This window comes from Taudactylus pleione, unplaced genomic scaffold, assembly GCF_031769625.1.
Source record: "Taudactylus pleione unplaced genomic scaffold, aTauple2 ptg000547l, whole genome shotgun sequence".
Taxonomy (NCBI): domain Eukaryota; kingdom Metazoa; phylum Chordata; class Amphibia; order Anura; family Myobatrachidae; genus Taudactylus; species Taudactylus pleione.
The window spans coordinates 1,518,667-1,538,192 of NW_028284949.1; the positions used below are offsets into that span (position 1 = coordinate 1,518,667).

Below are 19,526 nucleotides of genomic sequence, written 5' to 3' on the forward strand. Positions count from 1 at the left end.
ACCACATATCTGTGTGTGCTGGGAGTTGTGATATTCCTCCTCATATAACACTATACAGTCCCCTTTCTCCTATATAATAATAATACCACATAATGTGCGCTGGGAGCTGTGTTATTCCCCTTAATATATCACTGTACAGTCCCTCCGACCCTTTATAATAATAATACCCAATATCAGTGTGTTCTGGGAGCTGTGTTATTCCACCTCATATATAAATGTACAGTCCCTTCTTCCCTATATAATAATACTACCCCATATCAGTGTGTGCTGGGAGCTGTGTTATTCCCCCACATATAAAACTGTACAGTCCCCATCTCTTATATAATAATACCACATATCAGTGTGTGCTGGGAGCTGTGGTAATACTCTTCATATATCACTGTACAGTCCCCTCTCCCCTATATAATAATACCACATATCAGTGTGTGCTGGGAGCTGTGTTAATCTCGCTCATATACTGTATCAGTGTGCTCTACCCTATACAATATTAATATCACATATCAGTGTGTGCTGGGAGCTGTGATATTCCTCCTCATATAACACTATACAGTGCCCTTTCTCCTATATAATAATAATAATACCACATAATGTGTGCTGGGAGCTTTGTTATTCCCCTTAATATATCACTGTACAGTCCCTCCCACCCTTTATAATAATAATACCACATATTATTGTGTTCTGGGAGCTGTGTTATTCCACCTCATATAAAAATTTACTGTCCCTTCTCTCCTATATAATAATACTACTACCACATATCAGTGTGTGCTGGAAGCTGTGTTATTCCCCCTCCTATATCACTGTACAGTTCCCTCTCCCCTATAACAATAATACCACATATCAGTGTGTGCTGGGAGTTGTGTTATTCCCCGACATATATCACTGTACAGTCCCCTCTCCCTATATAATAATAATACCACATATCAGTAAGTACTGGGAGCTGTGTTATTCCCCCACATATATCATGGTACTGTCTCCTCACTCCTCATATAACACTGTACAGTCCCCTATCCCCTAAATAATAATAATAACAATAGCAATAATAATACCACATATCAGTGTGTGTTGGGTGTTGTGTTATTCCCCCTCATATATCACGGTAAAGTCTCCTCTTCTATATAATAATAATACCACATATCAGTGCTTGCTGGAAGCTGTGTTATTCCCTCTTATATACTAATGTACGGTCCCCTCTTCCCTATATAATAAGAATATATAAAAGTGTGTGCTGGGAGCTTTGTTATTCAACCTCATATATCACTGTACAGTCCCCTCTCCCCTATATAATAATACCACATATCAGTGTATGCTGGGAGCTGTTATTACTTCTCATATATCACTGTACAGTCCCCTCTCCCCTGTATGACAATAATAATACCACATATCAGTGTGCGCTGGGACATGTGTTATTACTCCTCATATGTGATAACCCAAAAGTAAGCAATTAATCTTCTAGGATACAGTTATAATTGTAATGTATATAGAAAAGGGAGTTATGTATGTTAGAAATAGCATAAATATAGTACAATAAAGCATATGACACTCAGTATGTATTATTATAAATATAGTGTTTTAAGTTGACTTTGTTTCGTTACTCTGAGAGGACGATGTACACCCCCATTGTTAAGAAGTTGTGGCTCAGCCGATTAAAATGCTCCTATGGGGCTAGAAGGGGGCACGAGGTCGGGACTGTACTATGGACCCTAAACAGGGGAGCAAAAGACCTTGTAGTTAGACTCGAGGGCGCAGAGTGGGCAGCGCGTAAGCGTGAACATTGGAGTGACCGCGCAGTTCCTTAGGCGACTTTGACGGTTTGACGGAGGAGAGGCTCGTTCCACCGCGGTTACCTGAGGTGACTGGTAACTGACAGTGGACAGTCGAAAGGAGAAGCAGAGTTGGGCGAGGAGCACCAGGGGCATCGCGGGGACCAGAGACCCAACTTTCAATCCTTCCGGTAGAGACCAGCGGAAAGAGGGGGATGGAGGGGGAGGAGTCTCAGAGGTCATAGCCAGGAGCCAGAAATAGGCGGAGCTGATCTACCTGAAGACGGGACGGTGAGACTCTCCGCAGACTGAGGGAGCAAGTGAGACTGGTCCCGTAGTAAGAGATCACATTGCACTCGCACCCCAGACGCAGCTATCTCCAGGCAACCAGATAAAGCAGGTTCCCTTCATTCAGCATAAGACAAGCAGGACTCCAGTCCGATAGCTCAGTGAGATTTCCCACACAATAATAGTGTATAAGATAAAGAAGGATAATTAAAGTTAACCCGGCTAGTTCACCTCATTGAGGCTTCAAGTCAGCCTGCATCATTAATAAAGCCGGTCCAAGGAAAGGGAGAGAACTGACTTCAGAAATACAGAAAATGCTAGAATTACTCTTTCATCACAGCTTTGCTACAATGTATCAAAAGGCTGTCTAATCTAGTTGCAGGATTGAGCCCTCAGGAGAGTTCAGCCAAAAATATGAAGTCAAACGATTGAACTTTGTTAGACTTGTTGCAGCTCCCTTAAGTTACAAAACTAAAACAACATTTGTCATCTAAAGTTCTCCCAAATTGCTACTGTCATTTATCATCACAACATAGTAACTGATACTGCCAGGATTAAGCCTCAGTAGGAGTCACTTTCAGTGGAATACAGATATAAACTTTATTTTAGCTGCCAGTTAGTGGACAATTGCAACAGGAGTTAAAATAAAATGATCACCAACATAGATTAACTCTATCAACCAGGCAACTAATTGTGCACCATCGAAAGAGAAAGCGCTAGACTTTTATTGTCGGACTTTACTTACCTGATTGTCCTTAGAGCAAAGTAGTAATTAATTACACAAGTCTGCGATGAAAAAGCTTTTTTAACGAATTTATGTGATACTTATAGATTTTTGGCTTCTGAACACAAAAATGACTCCCGATTTTGCCTATCACATCACGTTTTCTGCAAAACGTGTATTTATGAATAAGTCATTTATTTCATATTCTTTAAAGTAATAAATGTATTCTGCCTACATTTATTATAAAACAGTGTCTTAAATGAATTCAATCGGTAGTATAGAACGTTGCAATTCAGTTCTTGTCATAAAACTTCCCCCCGCCCAGTGCCAGATTAAGGTCCACATGGGCCTGGAGCTGAAATTTATAAAGGGCCTAAACCCCATACTGTCTAAAGGAACATTGCACACACTCAACAACTACAACTACAAGGTGAGCTGGCGAAGGTGGAACCAAATACAACAGATGCAACATAGTTTTGCCCTGTGCCGGCTCATTTTAACCCCTGCCTACCACCACATACACACACACACAGTACACACTACACACACTACACTACATTGAAGAACAGGGTGAACGGTTCCACCAAGATATTAAAGATGTAGAAAGAAGATACCAGGGTCGTTAGGACATCAGCATGATGGCTGACTACTGCTGGATGATACACAGAGATGACACAGAAAAAGCTTATAAGCGAAAAGCGACAAAACAAAGTTTGAAGACAAAAAAATCAAGATATTAACGATTTTGTCAATAATTATGGTTTTGTTTCTATTATTGTTTGATTTTATTGTTATTTTATTATGTCATTAAGACAAAAACACAGTGTTATCATCTACACTTCTTCGTATTTCACAATAAATATGTCAAAAACAATTAAACCTTGTTTTTTCTAACCCCCTTATAGGTAAATGTGATGTGGTATTTTTTTTTTAATATAGTATTTCTTGATGTATACAGGAGTATAATTAAGAATATAAAAGTATTTTTAAAAAAGCTTTCAATACCTTTAATTTCGCAGACCTGTGTTAGAGGACATTTTAGCAGTTAAGCAAGTATAGAGAGTAGCAGTATTACACTGAGTTAATTTTAATGCTAAGAAGTCATTTGGTAAATTGTCAGTTATACTAACCTTTGAGAATCCACAGGGTTCCAGGTCCATCCGGTGATTCCACGAGTTGCTGAGTTTCTGAAAAATAAAAATACTAATGTTATTGTAATGTGTTTTGCTGATGTTTGCATTGTAAAGTCAAATTCATACATATAGTAATTCACTGTTGCTGAATATTACCTTAACTGGAAATAAAACTTACAACTAACAACTATTGAAGGTCAATGTGTTTACCTCCTTATCTCTCAGATACAGATAGTAAAGTAAAAGTTATTTAGGAATTGTTGACTCTATGTGTTTTAGAACCAGTAGTTTAGAAAATTAAAAGTAATTATAGTTAGCTCATACGTGAGGACACGCATGTTTTAAGTGGGGAGGAATTTGATAATCTAGAAGTAAGCAATTCATCTTCTGGGATACAGCTATAATTGTAATGTATAGAAGAGGGGGCTACGTATGTTAGAAATGGCATAAATATAGCAAGATAAAGCTTATGACTCTCAGTATGTATGAATATAAATATAGTGTTTTAAGATGACTTTGTTTCATTACACCGAGAGGACGTTGTACACACCTATTGTTCAGAAGTTGTGGCTCAGCCGATTAAAATGCTCCTATGAGGCTAGAAGGGGGCGCAAGTTCGGACTGTACTATGGACCCTAAACAGGGGAGCAAAAGACCTTGTAGTTAGCCTCAAGGGCGCAGAGTGGACAGCACGTAAGCAAGCGTGAACTTTGGAGTGCTACGCGAGAGAGAAGGGAGGTTATATAAGGACCAGTAGATTTTTATTGTTGGACTTTACTTAACTGATTGTCCTTAGACCAAAGTAGTAATTAGTTAGATGACACTTTAGCAGTTAAGCAAGTATAGAGAGTAGCAGTATTACATTAAGTTAATTTTAATACTAAGAAGTTATTTGGTAAATTGTCAATTATACTAACCTTTGAGAATCCACAGGGTTCCAGGTAAAACGGGTGATTCCGCGAGTTGCTGAGTTCCTGAAGAATAAAAATACTAATGTTATTGTAATGTGTTTTGCTGATGTTTGCATTGTAAAGTAAAATTCATAGATATAGTAATTCACTGTTCCTGACGATTACCTTAACCGGAAATAAAACTTACAACTAGCAACTATTGAAGGTCAGTGTGCTTACCTCCTTACCTCTCTGTACAGAACAAGAACTGAAAATTATCACGTGTTCAACCACCCTATCACCTATATGTGAGGTTGTCCCAGTCTGTGCTGGGAGCTGTGTTATCCCCCATCATCTATCACTGTACAGTCCCCTCTCCTCTATATAATGATAATACCACATATCAGTGTGTGCTGGGAGCTGTGTTATCCCCCATCATATATCACTGTCCCCTCTCCCCTATATAATAATAATATCACATATCAGTGTGTGCTGGGAGCTTTGTTATCCCCATCATATATCACTGTACAGTCCCCTCTCCTCTATATAATAATAATACCACATATCAGTGTGTGCTGGGAGCTGTGTTCTACCCCATCATATATCACTGTCCCCTCTCCCCTATATAATAATAATATCACATATCAGTGTGTGCTGGAAGGTGTGTTATCCCCCATCATCTATCACTGTACAGTCCCCTCTCCTCTATATAATGATAATACCACATATCAGTGTGTGCTGGGAGCTGTGTTATCCCCCATCATATATCACTGTCCCCTCTCCCCTATATAATAATAATATCACATATCAGTGTGTGCTGGGAGCTTTGTTATCCCCATCATATATCACTGTACAGTCCCCTCTCCTCTATATAATAATAATACCACACATCAGTGTGTGCTGGAAGCTGTGTTATCCCCCATCATATATCACTGTACTGTCCGCTCTCCCCTATATAATAGTAATACCACATATCAGTGTGTGCTGGGAGCTGTGTTATCCCCCATCATATATCACTGTCCCCTCTCCCCTATATAATAATAATATCACATAGTGGGGTAGATGTATGAAGCCCAGAAACGGTATCAGCGCACGTTATGTGCGCTGATACCGCTTCTCCCCGATGTATGATCGGGGGTCTGGGCGGTCAATGACAGGGGCGCTATGTGCCCCTGTCATTATCGGCGCTGCTATCTACAAGATAGCAGCGCTGATAGCCTGGGCTATGTACGAACGGTCAGATCGTCTGACCGTTCGTCCGGCAGTAGCTGTCGTTATCGACAGCTACAGCCTGGCGCTAGCCTATCCCCACAGCAGGGACAGCGCTGTCCCTGTTGCGGCGGCTGCCGGCTCCACGCGGGGATCTCGCGATACTTGCGAGATCCCGCGCATGCTCAGTGGAGCCGGCCGGGAAAGAGACACAGCGCATCAGTACTAGGCTGATGCGCTGCTGTCTCTAGCGGGTAGCGCCGGAGGGGGGAGTTAACAGCCGATGAGATGTTTATACATCTCATCGGTAGTGCTTCCTGCTTTGCCTCGGTAAAGAGGTGAAGCGGGAAGCATTATAGCGGCACGTTAAGTGCCGCAATAATACATCTACCCCAGTGTGTGCTGGGAGCTGTGTTATTCCCCATTATATAGCACTATACTGTCCCCTCCCCCCTATATTATAATAATACCACATATGACCAGTATGTGCTGGGAGCTGTGTTGTTCTTCATCATATATCACTGTACAGTCCGCTCTCTATATAATAATAATAATAATAATAATAATAATAATAATATCACATATACAGAGAACATTACCTGGCTGCTGCTGTCAGGATTGTCTATGAGAAAATGGCAGCTAAAGCCCTCGTAGCCCCGCCTCCTGTGCTCTGTGACTGGTAGGCTATAAGAACATGGCCGTCGTTTACCTTTTATGAGGACACTTGTAGACTATACTATTTGTTACTCTAGTGATTAAGCTGTGATCGGTAAGTGCAAGTGGCCGCTATTTAAAGACGTCCTTCTTACTTTGTGCGACCTGATTGGCTACTCGCTGCTGCCAATCACCATACTTTTGGGAGTGAGAGAGGTAGGTCACTATGAAAACTACACGGAGGTGATTGGAGTGGGGCTATCAAGAGGGGCGGTTCTTCTTGTATAACTGCAGCTTTCGGGTGACGGATGGTCCTACCAGGAATAGGCAGAGACAGAGCGGCCTTTTCTTTGTCAGGCAGCAGGTAATGATATGTATTATTATTATTATAATGGGGGGATCAGAGTGTGGTGCCTCATTATCATCCTACAGGTAGAGCAGATACCCGTGTTCTATATAATATAGGTGTAACAGACCCTGGCGTTCCTATAATACAGATAGAGCAGCCTCTATTGCTGCATTATACAGGTACAGGTGGAGCAGACGCCAGTGTTGGTATAATACAGGTGGAACAAAACCTTTCTTTACTAATATACAGCTGGAGCAGATTCTGGTGCTGCATTATCATTATACAGGTGGAGGAGACCCCAGTGTTGGTATAATACAGGTGGGTCAGAACCTTTTGTTGCTAATATACAGCTGGATCAGACTGTTGCTGCATCATTATTATACAGGTGGAGCAGTCCCAATTGTTGGCATTTTACAGGTGGAGAAGAAGCTTTTGTTACTATAATGCAGTTGGAGCAGACTCTGGTACTGTATTATCATTATACAGCTGGAGCAGACTCTAGTGCTGCATTATCATTATACAGGTAGAAACAACAAAATCAGAAAGTTCTTTTGGGGCACTCAACCTACTAAAAATAAAACGTAACCTGTACTAGCATCAGTAAGAAATGACTGAGGTGTTATCCATATAGCGCAATAAGTCATGAAATACACAGAAGGTAAAAGAAAGACGATATAAAAGCCTGGTCTAACCAGGGCCAATCACACCTCAGTACTGACCATTTGTGTGATGGGAGAAATATGTAGTGATTATCTGTATCATTTATGGTCGGACAAATAAATCATGACCCAGTGCTCAGAGGTATGGGGAATATCTATGTGTATGTATGCATGTGTGTGTATATATATATTTTTTTTTTATTTGCAGGTAATCACACTAAAGGTGTGTACACATGGTACGATAACAATATAGTTCAACAATAAATAGTTCATATCGTTCATTTTTATGCAGGTAACTGCCAACAAACGACCAATGATGCGCGTTCCAACATGGACGATAACGATATCTATGGTCGTCCGTACATGCAGACCAACTTGGACGATTTCATCACGATTTACATGTTCAGAGATGTGGCAGGATGTCTTCACTGAAAGATAACTATCATAGATATCTATCAATGTGTACACCCAATATCGTTTGTCCTGCACTACGGAAAGTTCAAGGGAAATCGTTCAGCGATATCATTGGTTGTGCAGATCGTGCCGTGTGTGTCCATCTTAAGTGTAGGGATGAAGATTCCCTCTGTATAATAAAGCGTTGGCCGGCACATAATTAAGCTGCTATTGGCTGACATATCCAAGTGCTCATATCTGGCATGGTACATTCATATGTAACATACATAGCATAATCCTATATATCTGGCATTGTACATTCACATGTAACATACATAGACTAATCCCATCTATTTGACATGGTACATTCACATGTAACATACATAGAATAATCACATATATCTGACATGGTACATTCACATGTAACATACATAGAATAATCACATATATCTGATATAGTGCATTCACATGTAACATACATAGAATAATCACATATATCTGAGTAGGCAGCAATGTAATGATATATTAACTACCAATACAATACAATATATGAGCTTTTCCAGGTATCTTTGTGGGATAATGTACATATAACAGCATATAGTATAGGGCACGTGGGTTAGATCCCAAATGTAAGTATAAGCATCTAGTTATACAGCATTGCCGGTTACCACGGTGACATATAGCAGCCAGTTGTTACGAAGGTAAAAGTAATAAGACTTTACTACAGCTCAGTAGTTTGACTAGGATAAAAAATACCAAGTGCTAATATTTATGTGGAGGCAATCCTTGCTTGTAAAGAAGAAATTCACATACATACATACATACATACATCAGCACAAGCATTGATATTATGTGTATATCTCAAGGCACGTATCCACTACACGAGAAAAATGAGCGATTGAACGATTACGACATCACTATCATTCAATCGTTCATTAATCGCGCAGTGAATAAGCCGGCAACAACCAGCGATTCGCGCTCCCGCTTGTCGTTCACTGCATCTGTCATTGCCTGAGCATGCAGGCCAACCTGCCGATATCGACAGGTTGTGCATGTTCGGGAATGAGGGAGGGTGCCTGCACTGAATGACATATTGTTCAGTGTAGGCACATTATCCACTGCACAGGATGATGAATGATTACGATGTTGTAATCATACAGTTGGTCCACTCTCGTGTATGGATATGCACCTTTATGAACATATGTGGAAGGGCGTGTCCCTGTGAGGGTAATGTGGAATGGCAATCACAGGGTGAACTGCCCCTGCCGTACCCTAAGATGGTAGTCTTCTTCCTGGATGAGGTCCGTTCTGTGCTCAGTCTGAAGTCTGATAAGATGGGGCAAGGTTACCGATGATGGTTTGTGTGACTTCACTGCTGGATGTCGTCACCGGCTGCCCGATGTTAGAGAGGGAAGTTTCCAGTTAATCTCTGTACATTGCCAACTCATGACCAACGCGTTTAACGTGGGTTGGTGCGTTGTCAAGGATAGGGCTAATCTTCCATTTGCCCATATTTATACTAAAAAACCATACAGAATGTAACCGTTGTTGCTTGATTTTCACTACCCTCAGTAGGAGGTTATTAGTGTTACATATAATACAGATGGAGAAGACCCTGGTGTTATATATAATACAGCTGGAGCAGTCGCTGCTCGGGTGGTAACAGGCTATAGAGAAAGGGAGGTGTATGGTGTACAGAATGTATCAGCTGTAGCTGGTGATCAGTACCCTCAGTAGGTGGTTATTATGCCATAGCACAAGTATTGGAGTAAAGGGCACTGTTCGTAGCGACACACGATCGGAGATAGAAGCCGGGCACTCGCTAGAGGGGATTTCCTCCTACTTGTTACTTTATTCTTACATACTGAGATGTGCTTTATATTGTATTCATTTGTGATGGTTTTGGACGCCATGCACTATTATTATCATGTGAAACTTAATGAAATGATTCTCATCTGAAATTCAATGTAAGCTTTAATTGATGTTATATTTTCGCCTACTTACAAAGGTAATATTGGTACTAGTTCTGGGTAAGTGCATTTTACCCGCATACACAAGCAGCCATCACTTTACACCTATCTTACTCTGTACTCTCATTAACCCCTAGTGGTCTCTGCTCGGGACTACAGGGGTAACAGCAGATGCACAGACGTGTCTCCATGTATAAGGGTGCATGCTACAGGCCTCTCATTGTATGTCCTAGGCACCACATGTATAAGGGTGCATGCTACAGGCCTCTCATTGTATGTCCTAGGCACCACATGTGCTACAGGCCTCTCATTGCATGTCCTAGGCACCACATGTATAAGGGTGCATGCTACAGGCCTCTCATTGCATGTCCTAGGCATCACATGTATAAGGGTGCATGCTACAGGCCTCTCATTGCATGTCCTAGGCACCACATGTATAAGGGTGTATGCTACAGGCCCTCTCATTGTATGTCCTATGTCCTAGGCACCACATGTAATAGCAGATACCTGACATGTATTCTCTATATATGTATTTCCCACTTTACTATGGTCTCTACAGATTACTGCAATTATAATTCATGAGTGATATAAATGTAACACTGACAATCTGGGGTCATTGTATGATATGAATGTGAATATATGTGACTATGTATTACAGCATATGACTGATCTTGTGATTCATCAATATGAAATTACAAATGGGACTGCTCTGTTTTATATCTAATTATTGTATCTTTTGGATCTTTGACACATAACCTCAGTTATACAATTGTTATTCATTTCATGGCTTTTGTGTACTCAGGAGCTGTTCATCGTATGTTATTTTCAGGTACAGGGCCTGATTCATTATGGATTGCTGCTGCGATTACACACGCAGACCAGCTGCGAAAATATGCTAATGACTGCAATATCAATGCCGTCACAGCCCAACATAGAGACGCCCACTTCCCTTTACTCACATCTGTAATACCGATGTTTTTGCAGACTTGCAAGGTAACATCAGAGCCTCACGCACAAATACACAAGGACAGACCTTACTCAGAAATTGGTAACCTTCCGGTACGCAGTGAGAACTCAGGCTGTGTATGCCATCATAGTGGCTAATTTTTGCACAGATGTAACAGCGTTCAAACGCACTGACACTCCTGCGTTTTGATGACCCCTCCCGCCATCTACACAGTGCGATCGCAGTGATGTCTTCACCGCACTGTAATACGCAGTACGCAACAATCGGCTGTCTGTGTGCATAATCTCATTTGCGAACTGTAATGAATCCGGCTTACAGTGCACGTGTGACTGTATATTGGTGTGAGATATACAATTTAGCAGGGCTCATAGATATGTGATTATAATATACTTTTATGTCCTTGTTTTGAGGCTCAAAGTTGCTTTCATACATACCACCGATATTTATCATTTTGAAAGTTGTTTCCTTTCCACTTAACGACGATCTCATTAATCGAGGAATGATATAATTTTAGATTTATGTGCAGCTTGTTTGTCTTGTGAGTCCATTATAACATTTTTGCTTTATCTAAATCTTTCAACAAGATTTCTCCACAAATAGAGCTTTCTCTTTCTCCCATGCTTTGCTATTAGTGTGGAAGAGACACCATAGTGTACACAGGGAGATGTATAAGATGCACAGACGTCCTCTGTAATAGGCCCTGCTGAGTCCTCCCCTGTCTGAGGCTTCCTTAAGATGAGTACAAACTAGACGCTGATTGGATCGACATATCGCTAGTGTGCACCAATGATATGCGCTCTCAGTAAGGCTGCGTATACATATATCTGTCCAATCTGGTTGAAAGGAAAATCTGGTCTGTGTTCCGGTGTTTGGGATCAAATTTCTATTTTTATATGCTCCCATCCATTACCAGATTTTCCTTCCCACCACACAGATTGGACAGATATGTCTATAGGTGTGTACGCAGTCTTATGAGGGCACTTGTGCTCCAGGAAGGAGATATGGAAAATACAGGGATCCCTGGGGACGAGATGGGAAACACTGTTCTAGATCTTCAGTGTGTACTGTAAGTTATTATCCTCCAAAAAATGCTTCAGCCTCTCCCCTATTCTACATAAACATGGCCGGCAGGATTGTCACACCTGGAATGTACATCCTGGTACACTTAACTGTGACAGAGCATGCTGGGACTTATGGTACCACTACGGCTGAAGTCATAGATTGTATAACACTGCTGACATTCGGTTATTATTGCAAATGCGGGAGCAGAGAAAATAAGATGGGTGATTATAGATAGTGTCCACTTTAGGTGCAGGGTGCTGATAGGTGAGAAGACATATTTACAGTTTCATGGGCAAAATTGTATACGTGATGTATCGCTACAGATATTGTAGCTGTAGGGATATATCACATCTCTAATTCTGTCCTTCAAAATTTAAATATGCCCTCCTCACTGATCATCACCCTGCTCCTAAAGTGGACACTAGTACACAAGTCGCCCAGATATTTAGGAGACAGAGGAATAGGGCAGTAGTGGGGGAGAAGGGCTGGGAGTTGAGGTGCGCTATCGGAGGGTGTATAATGGGGGAGAGGGAGCAGAGAAGTAGGGTAAGATGATGGCGGCTGATAACGCGATAGTTCTGGATTACTTACAAACCTTACTTGTTAAAAAGAGTACTGAAATGATTCACACAAATACAGATTCTAAAATAAATGATAATGCTTTTACTTAAAGGCAGCTTAATTATACTGTACATATATTTTGCCAATGCAGACTTACTGCAATACGGTGGGTTTCGTTCTGATCGGAATGAAATAGTACACACATGTGACCAATATGAGTGAGTACAAATGAACACACTTTATTTACAAGTAACAAACAATAAACAACATACAAAGTATACAGTATACTCAACTTTTGTCTATGTATTCAGATGACACCGGTAATTCATCATCAGCAACATAAGATGTACTTCATCTTCTTCTCTTCTGGGGAGCCCTCGTTTCACAACGCCCAGATAATATATACATTATACATTGGCAGCATCCTACTGCAGTCTCAGATCTACCACGAGCTAATGGGTCCTTTGTGTACCTCTGGTTTATATACCCTAGTCTAGGGTGTTGGCTTTCCGGATACTAAGCCCATATCAGTTACATACAGTGCTAGGTATCAAGCACTCATTGGTCCAGCAGAGCATTGACCAAACTTATCTCTCTTGCACATGCTCTGTAAGCACTAAGATGTTCAGACAAAGACATACATTAATGACGTATCCTAATGTCTGGAGATGAACTCTATTTCAAGGCTTCTTTGTATAGAGTCTGGACATCACTGTTAATTACCCATAATGCTTAGCATCTCTACACAGCTTAGAATGGAATGTGGTTCACTACTGATAAGAACATGTAAGGCATGAATGGCTCATTATACTTCTAGTTGCAATAGAAATGACAGGTAGGAGCTAGGCCCCAATTTATGTCTTATTTGACACCAAAAGGTCATTTGACCATTCTATGGAAAAACAGCAACTGTATTAAGACAATCTCATTTTAAACCTCAAGAGGCCTAGCAATGGGTATATGTGTTTGTAACTTATATGCCTATGTAGAAATTAACTATTTAACCCACATGATTACACTTACAACAAAAAACATAGGTTATACCAACAGCAGTAGGGAATACTTGTAAAAAAAATTTGTGACACCCAGTACAGAATAGCAGGATAGCAGTCAGTCAATACTTCGTACATACGTAACTGCTCCCCCCCTCCCTCTTTCTCTGGGCATATTTATACTTTCATTTTGTTTATACATCCAATTAATCTAATATTTGTTACGTACTAGGCCCTCATTGGTCATCTGTGCTAAAGACATAATATTGACACTATTCTGTGTTATCTTTTTGTTCCCATGCAGAATTCTGACATAATCACCCATTTAAGGGGGGTATCCACTAGACGATAAAGTTGAACGATAATGATAAAATCGTTCGATAATCGTTCAAACATCGTTTGCAAATCGTGCAGTAATTGTTTCTAACGATGTACGATGCGCGCTCCCGCTGGTCGTTTGATCGTCTCCTCCATCGACTGAACATGCAGGTCAATTTCACTTGATTGCTTACAAATCGTTTACACATCGTTTACACATCGTTCACGCTGAACGATCAAATGATGAACCACTGTCTGCCCACTATAGCTGAAAGCTCTCAATCACAGATTAAAACAACATAGTTTATTGTTAGATCTTTTGCAAATCCTTTGCAAATCTTTTGCAAATTGTTCAGAGTGGAAGATCATATTTCAAGGGAAACTTCAAGGGAAAATCGTTAAGAGGTTGGACAGGGATAAAATCGTCTAGTGGATGCCCCCCATTAGCCTAGATTTCTGCTTATTGCAGACAATGCCATCTTCAGTTAGCTCATTTGTTTATGTAATAACAGACTTGCTGTCAGCTGTTCTGTGCATATTAAAACTTATACATGTTCAACCTATAATTCGTATTGCTAGAACAATGTATATAGCAGTTTAACCTATACATATCTCCGTAGTTAATCACACCTGCAGAGAAATAAAACACTAATCTCTTCACACTTTTTAATACATCATTTAACATCCTCAAAATGGCTGCCACATCAGACACACACTTGCTTACTTTAGAGAGGAAAGGGAAGGCCTTATCCTCTCTAGGCGTGGGGCCATTCGACAAGTGCGGCCTTCAGCAACTCGCACAACAAATATATATATTATATTATATTCTCAATCATTTCTATATACTCTATATTGCATTGAAGGAAAATAAAGTTGCATAAGCAAGCATATATTTGTGAATTGCTGAAAGAATATGTATATCCACATATTTCTGTTTTAGACTTTATCCTTGGTTACTGGGGAGAATGACCTGAGGGTGGAATGAGGAGGAAATGGTGGGTGAGCTGTGAGGGATGTGGCTTGGGGAAATATCATATGATCTTTTATACTTGTGTATTAATGTTCACTCTAGGTCCGGCACCGGACCTAGAAAGGCCCTCTTCGTTCCCAAAAGTGGGAGTGACCAAGAGAAAAAGTGCGTGTCTTTAAGTTGCGCCGCCTTTTCATCACTCTTGGGGCGTTCCCAGCAAGCTCTCCCGCCTCTGTGAATAGATGCCGGATGCATGCGCACCGCTATTTTTCCCACCCGCGAGACACTGCGTATGGGGAAGACATCCGCCATGCTGTTTTAGCAGGGCGTCGTCAAAAGGGCAGGTTGCATTCTGCCTTTTTTAAAGTCTGGCAGGGCACAGCACCCCGTTAAAACAGCCTTGTGGGAACGCTATGTATATTATCCTATGTGTAGTAATCACTGGTTACCAGATGTGTGACTTGTGTATAATGAACAGTGTGTATAAGGTGTGTGATATCAGTGGTACCTGTGTATAGTAATGATTAGTGTGTATCGTGTGATATCTGTGTGACCTGTGTATAGTGATCAGTGTGTTTCAGGTGGGTGATATCTGTGAGATTTCCTGTTCCAATATGTTACATTTACATTGTAATATTTATTATTTTTATATTTCTATTAGACAAGTGAGCTTTATGGAATCAGAGAATATTTGCTAGAAGTCACGTGAGGGTGAGACGTGTCCTGTACGAATCATTGATCACTGAGGATGGAAACTGACAGGGGTCACATGACTGAGAGGATACTAAATCTCACCCTGGAGATCATCTACCTGCTGACTGGGGAGGTAAGAGGGTCTGGGAGTGTCACAGTGACATCACTTATATCTATAGTAATAATACAGGGACGTGACGGGGGAGGTGAGGGGATCTGGGAGTGTCAGTGACATCACTTATACCTATAGTAATAATAATACAGGGACGTGATTGGGAAGGTGAGGGGATCTGGGAGTGTCAGTGACATCACTTATACCTATAGTAATAATAATACAGGGACGTGACTGGGAAGGTGAGGGGTTCTGGGAGTGTATGCAGTGATATTTGGAGTCTTCCCCCAATACACAGGATTACACAGTAGTGAAGAAGACATCCAGTGACTGTGAGACACCCAGTAGCTGTCTTCATGTGTCAGGAGGACTGAGCAGGACCCAGAGCCCCATCATGTTGCCTCCATCTTCCTCACTGAAGCATGAGAGATACAATGACCAGAAGATCCTGGAACTCACTAACAAGATCATTCAGCTGCTGACTGTAGAGGTGACTGCTGGGAATGGGACATTATACACCAGGGGATGTGTCTGTGTGATGACTGTATCATTGTGTGTGTCAGGTTCCTATAAGGTGTCATGTTCACTGTCTATCCATGCAGGAGTGGGAGTATATAGAGGAACACAAGGGTCTGTACAAGGACATGATAATAGAGAATCACCAGCCACTCATATCATTCGGTAAGTGGAGACTAGCATTTATTGTACAGGGGAGATTAGGTATGAGGGCACCCTATATACACACACACACACACATCATCTGATAATCACATATATAGTGTTCACTCTAGCGCCGGAGCTAGAGAGGGCGCGCGACCGAGAAGGGGGCGTGGTCATTGAAAAGGGGGCGTGTCTATAAGACCCGTCCCCTTTTCGTCACTCTTGGGGGCATGCCCGGCACTTACGGACACGCCGGGCAGCCCCCAAGCCCTGCAGACAGGGAGAATAGATGCCGGGCGCATGCGCCCGGCGTCTATTCTTCGGCAGTGACCGGGTCACCTCACATTTGTTCACCCGCGGGACACTGCGACCCGCGGGTGAAGACGGCACCCGCAGGCTGTTAGGGCAGGGCGCTTTTTTCCCTCCTTCTGGTGGGCAGGGCGCTTTTTGCCTTCCAGAAGGAGGGCAGGGCGCCGCGCCCCGCTCCGCTAAAACAGCCTAGCGGGAACGCTACATATATACAATGTACTCAGTCACTGTATGTCTCCTACAGATGGACCCAGTAACAGAAATACCCCAGAGAGATATCTCCGTCCTTCTTATTCCCAGGATTGTACAGAGGAGAATCACAGGACCCCACGGGAGCATCAGGTAGGTGTGTGTGTGATATACTCATTCTGCTTATTCCTCTCAATCAAATCAAACGTTATTATTTTATGGGTCATTTAGAATGAAGATCTTGCTGATATTAAGGCAGAAGATACAGAGGGAGAAGAAGAGACGTATGTGACTGATATTAAGGTAGAAGTTATAGAGGGAGAAGAAGAGACGTATGTGAGGAGTTATCAGCAATGTAACGAGGAGGAGGAAATCCCTACAGCTATCAGCACAGGTGAGTAATAATCACTAATTACAGAAAAGAGTTACATATGCTCCTTATCCAGGTACCACAATCCTCTCTTATCTACACCCTCCTCTATCAGTACAAACTAATTAGTGAAATGTATCTGCATAGTTGGGGAGTCGGGACCCATCCGCCCCCATTAGACTCCTGCTCTCCCCCTCACATCATGTCACTGTGTGTTACCAGCCCAGAGATCTGACCAGTCTCCTCCCCACACTCTCTGGTGTATCTCATACATCAGGAGCCATCAGCCCCTATTAGACTCCTGCTCTCCTCCTCACATCATGTCACTGTGTGTTACCAGCCCAGAGATCTGACCAGTCTCCTCCTCACACTCACTCTCTGTTGATTCACCGACAATAGTGATTCCATTATAGATAAGATAGAAAAATTGTGGCACATCAATTCCTTTGCAGTAAATACTCAGTGTATTGGCAAGATATACTAACGTTTCGGAGCCCCTTGGCTCTTTCATCAAGGTAGACAAATATACAAACAAGTTTGACAATACAGAAATCCTAACTTAAATTAGCTGTCTAGTCCACTGACCTGCTGCAGACCTGGATCAAGGGGGTGAGGCACGCCACACCGTCACTCAGAGGTCTCTCCTTGATGACATCACGGTGCGGCTGGGTTTCTCAAAGCAAGTAGTTGGTTGCAAGCAAAACACCATGAGAGAGCGCGCTATGAGAAACCAGTATAAACAGCGCTACACATACAACATGTAACAACACATATAATCATTTGTCAAAATACACAAATGTGGAGAAAATAGATAATAATCAATACTCCATGGATACAGCAAAGAGCTATATATACACACGAATGTGTGATCACACTGTCAGTTATAGTGGCTGAATAACTTATGTATATCTGCCAGAATCAATAAATCCTCTTAGTGTTTTCATCGACTGATAAAAGCTCAATACTGTTATACAGAGCAGCCTTGCTAGGGAGTATGTAGAAACAAAACACAGAGTAATACAATAGTCAACGCAGACTTTTTTTTAATTGACGGAAATGTGACGAATATTAACACTGACCTCTTCATTATGCTCCTATGGATTACATTAACACAGAGCTATGTCATGTACAATGACATAATCTATCAACAACTAACAGGATGCGTGATAGATCGCAACGTCGCACCCTCTTATGCCAACATTTATATGTATAAAGAAGAGACATATGTGTTTTAATGATCCACAGACTTCCCAACATATATAACTCTATACCAGGTGTATAAACGACCTCTTCCTCTTCTGGACATGAGGAGAAGGGCTATTTATCAACTTGATGACACGGATAAATTCAACTCTCCAATTAAATTGAAGTTATCAATATAGTAACTACACCCTGAATTACCTGGATGTCCAAGTATCCCTAATAGATTGTAAATGCAAACAGGAGTCTTCAGCAACGTGGCGGATAGGATCAGTTTATTGCTGGCTAGCAGCCTTCATCCGAAACCCCCTCAGGTAAGGACTACCAAAGTCCCAGATGCTTGGGGCAACCAGAATATCCAGCCATCCTGTACAAACCATCATTGAGATTGATAGAATCATTGATAAATACGTTATATGTGGGTATGATTTACTAACACTAAATAAACAAAAAGCGGAAGTCCTTATATTACCCAGAAATGTGTCACTCCATCCATCGGGAAAGGTGAAGAAGGAGATAATTCCTTGGAAGATGGAATTCCAGACTGCGTCCTGTTGTCCTATGAGCCACTGTAGCCACTCTGGCCTATAGTGGCCACAGACAAGAAACTTCCATTTTTCTTCCAAATAAATCCCCCATGGCTTGTTTTACAAGGGGTCGCAATATTAGAGATATTGTTGTCCACACGGATATTACTGGCTTTATCCATAATATAGAAAGTATGGTGGTCGCTCAAATCAGCTTAATGACATTGCACAGGTTCTTGTAAAGGGCGGGGTTTACACTGAACCAGAGAAATAAAAGGGATATTCCCTCCAGTATACTGCAGCTATATTAGCAAAAATACTTGAATCCTACATGATAATAGAAATTCAGGAGGTATCCGTTGCATATATTTGCAAATATATGATTAAGCGCCGGGCCAGCGTCAAGGCTCCTCTATACCGGCGTCCCTAACATTAAGGGGTTCACGTCCGAGGTGCAAGGCACCCCAAAAGAATCCAGACCATTCCCAGGGCATCACACGAAAAATGGAAGAATGGTGATAGTGAAGTGTAAAGTATAGATATGTAAAAGATAATCAATAAGTGTTA

General features: G+C 41.5%; 2 protein-coding genes across 4 annotated transcripts in view; one reads left to right on the forward strand and one right to left on the reverse strand.

Annotated features, from left to right (window-relative positions):
• The window catches only part of LOC148500738 (uncharacterized), a 28,250-nt gene extending 21,602 nt beyond the window's left edge, over positions 1–6,648 (reverse strand). For 2 of the 3 annotated variants that reach the window (XM_088451319.1, XM_088451317.1), the window contains exons 1-3: positions 6,604–6,642; positions 4,823–4,879; positions 3,903–3,959 (exon numbers count right to left, since the gene is read on the reverse strand). In XM_088451319.1, the coding sequence (XP_088307445.1) occupies positions 3,903–3,932 (30 nt within the window). In that variant the 5' untranslated portion in view covers positions 3,933–3,959; positions 4,823–4,879; positions 6,604–6,642. Of the gene's footprint in view, positions 1–3,902; positions 3,960–4,455; positions 4,541–4,822; positions 4,880–6,603 lie in introns of all 3 variants that reach the window. The other variant, XM_088451318.1, reaches the window with a different exon arrangement.
• A 187-nt stretch (positions 6,649–6,835) lies between these two features.
• Positions 6,836–19,526, forward strand: part of LOC148500739 (uncharacterized) — a 163,541-nt gene continuing 150,850 nt past the window's right edge. Inside the window, 6 exon segments of the mRNA XM_088451428.1 lie at positions 6,836–7,022; positions 15,561–15,725; positions 16,003–16,194; positions 16,307–16,385; positions 16,918–17,015; positions 17,094–17,256. Coding sequence (XP_088307554.1) covers positions 15,648–15,725; positions 16,003–16,194; positions 16,307–16,385; positions 16,918–17,015; positions 17,094–17,256 — 610 coding nt within the window. The 5' untranslated portion in view covers positions 6,836–7,022; positions 15,561–15,647.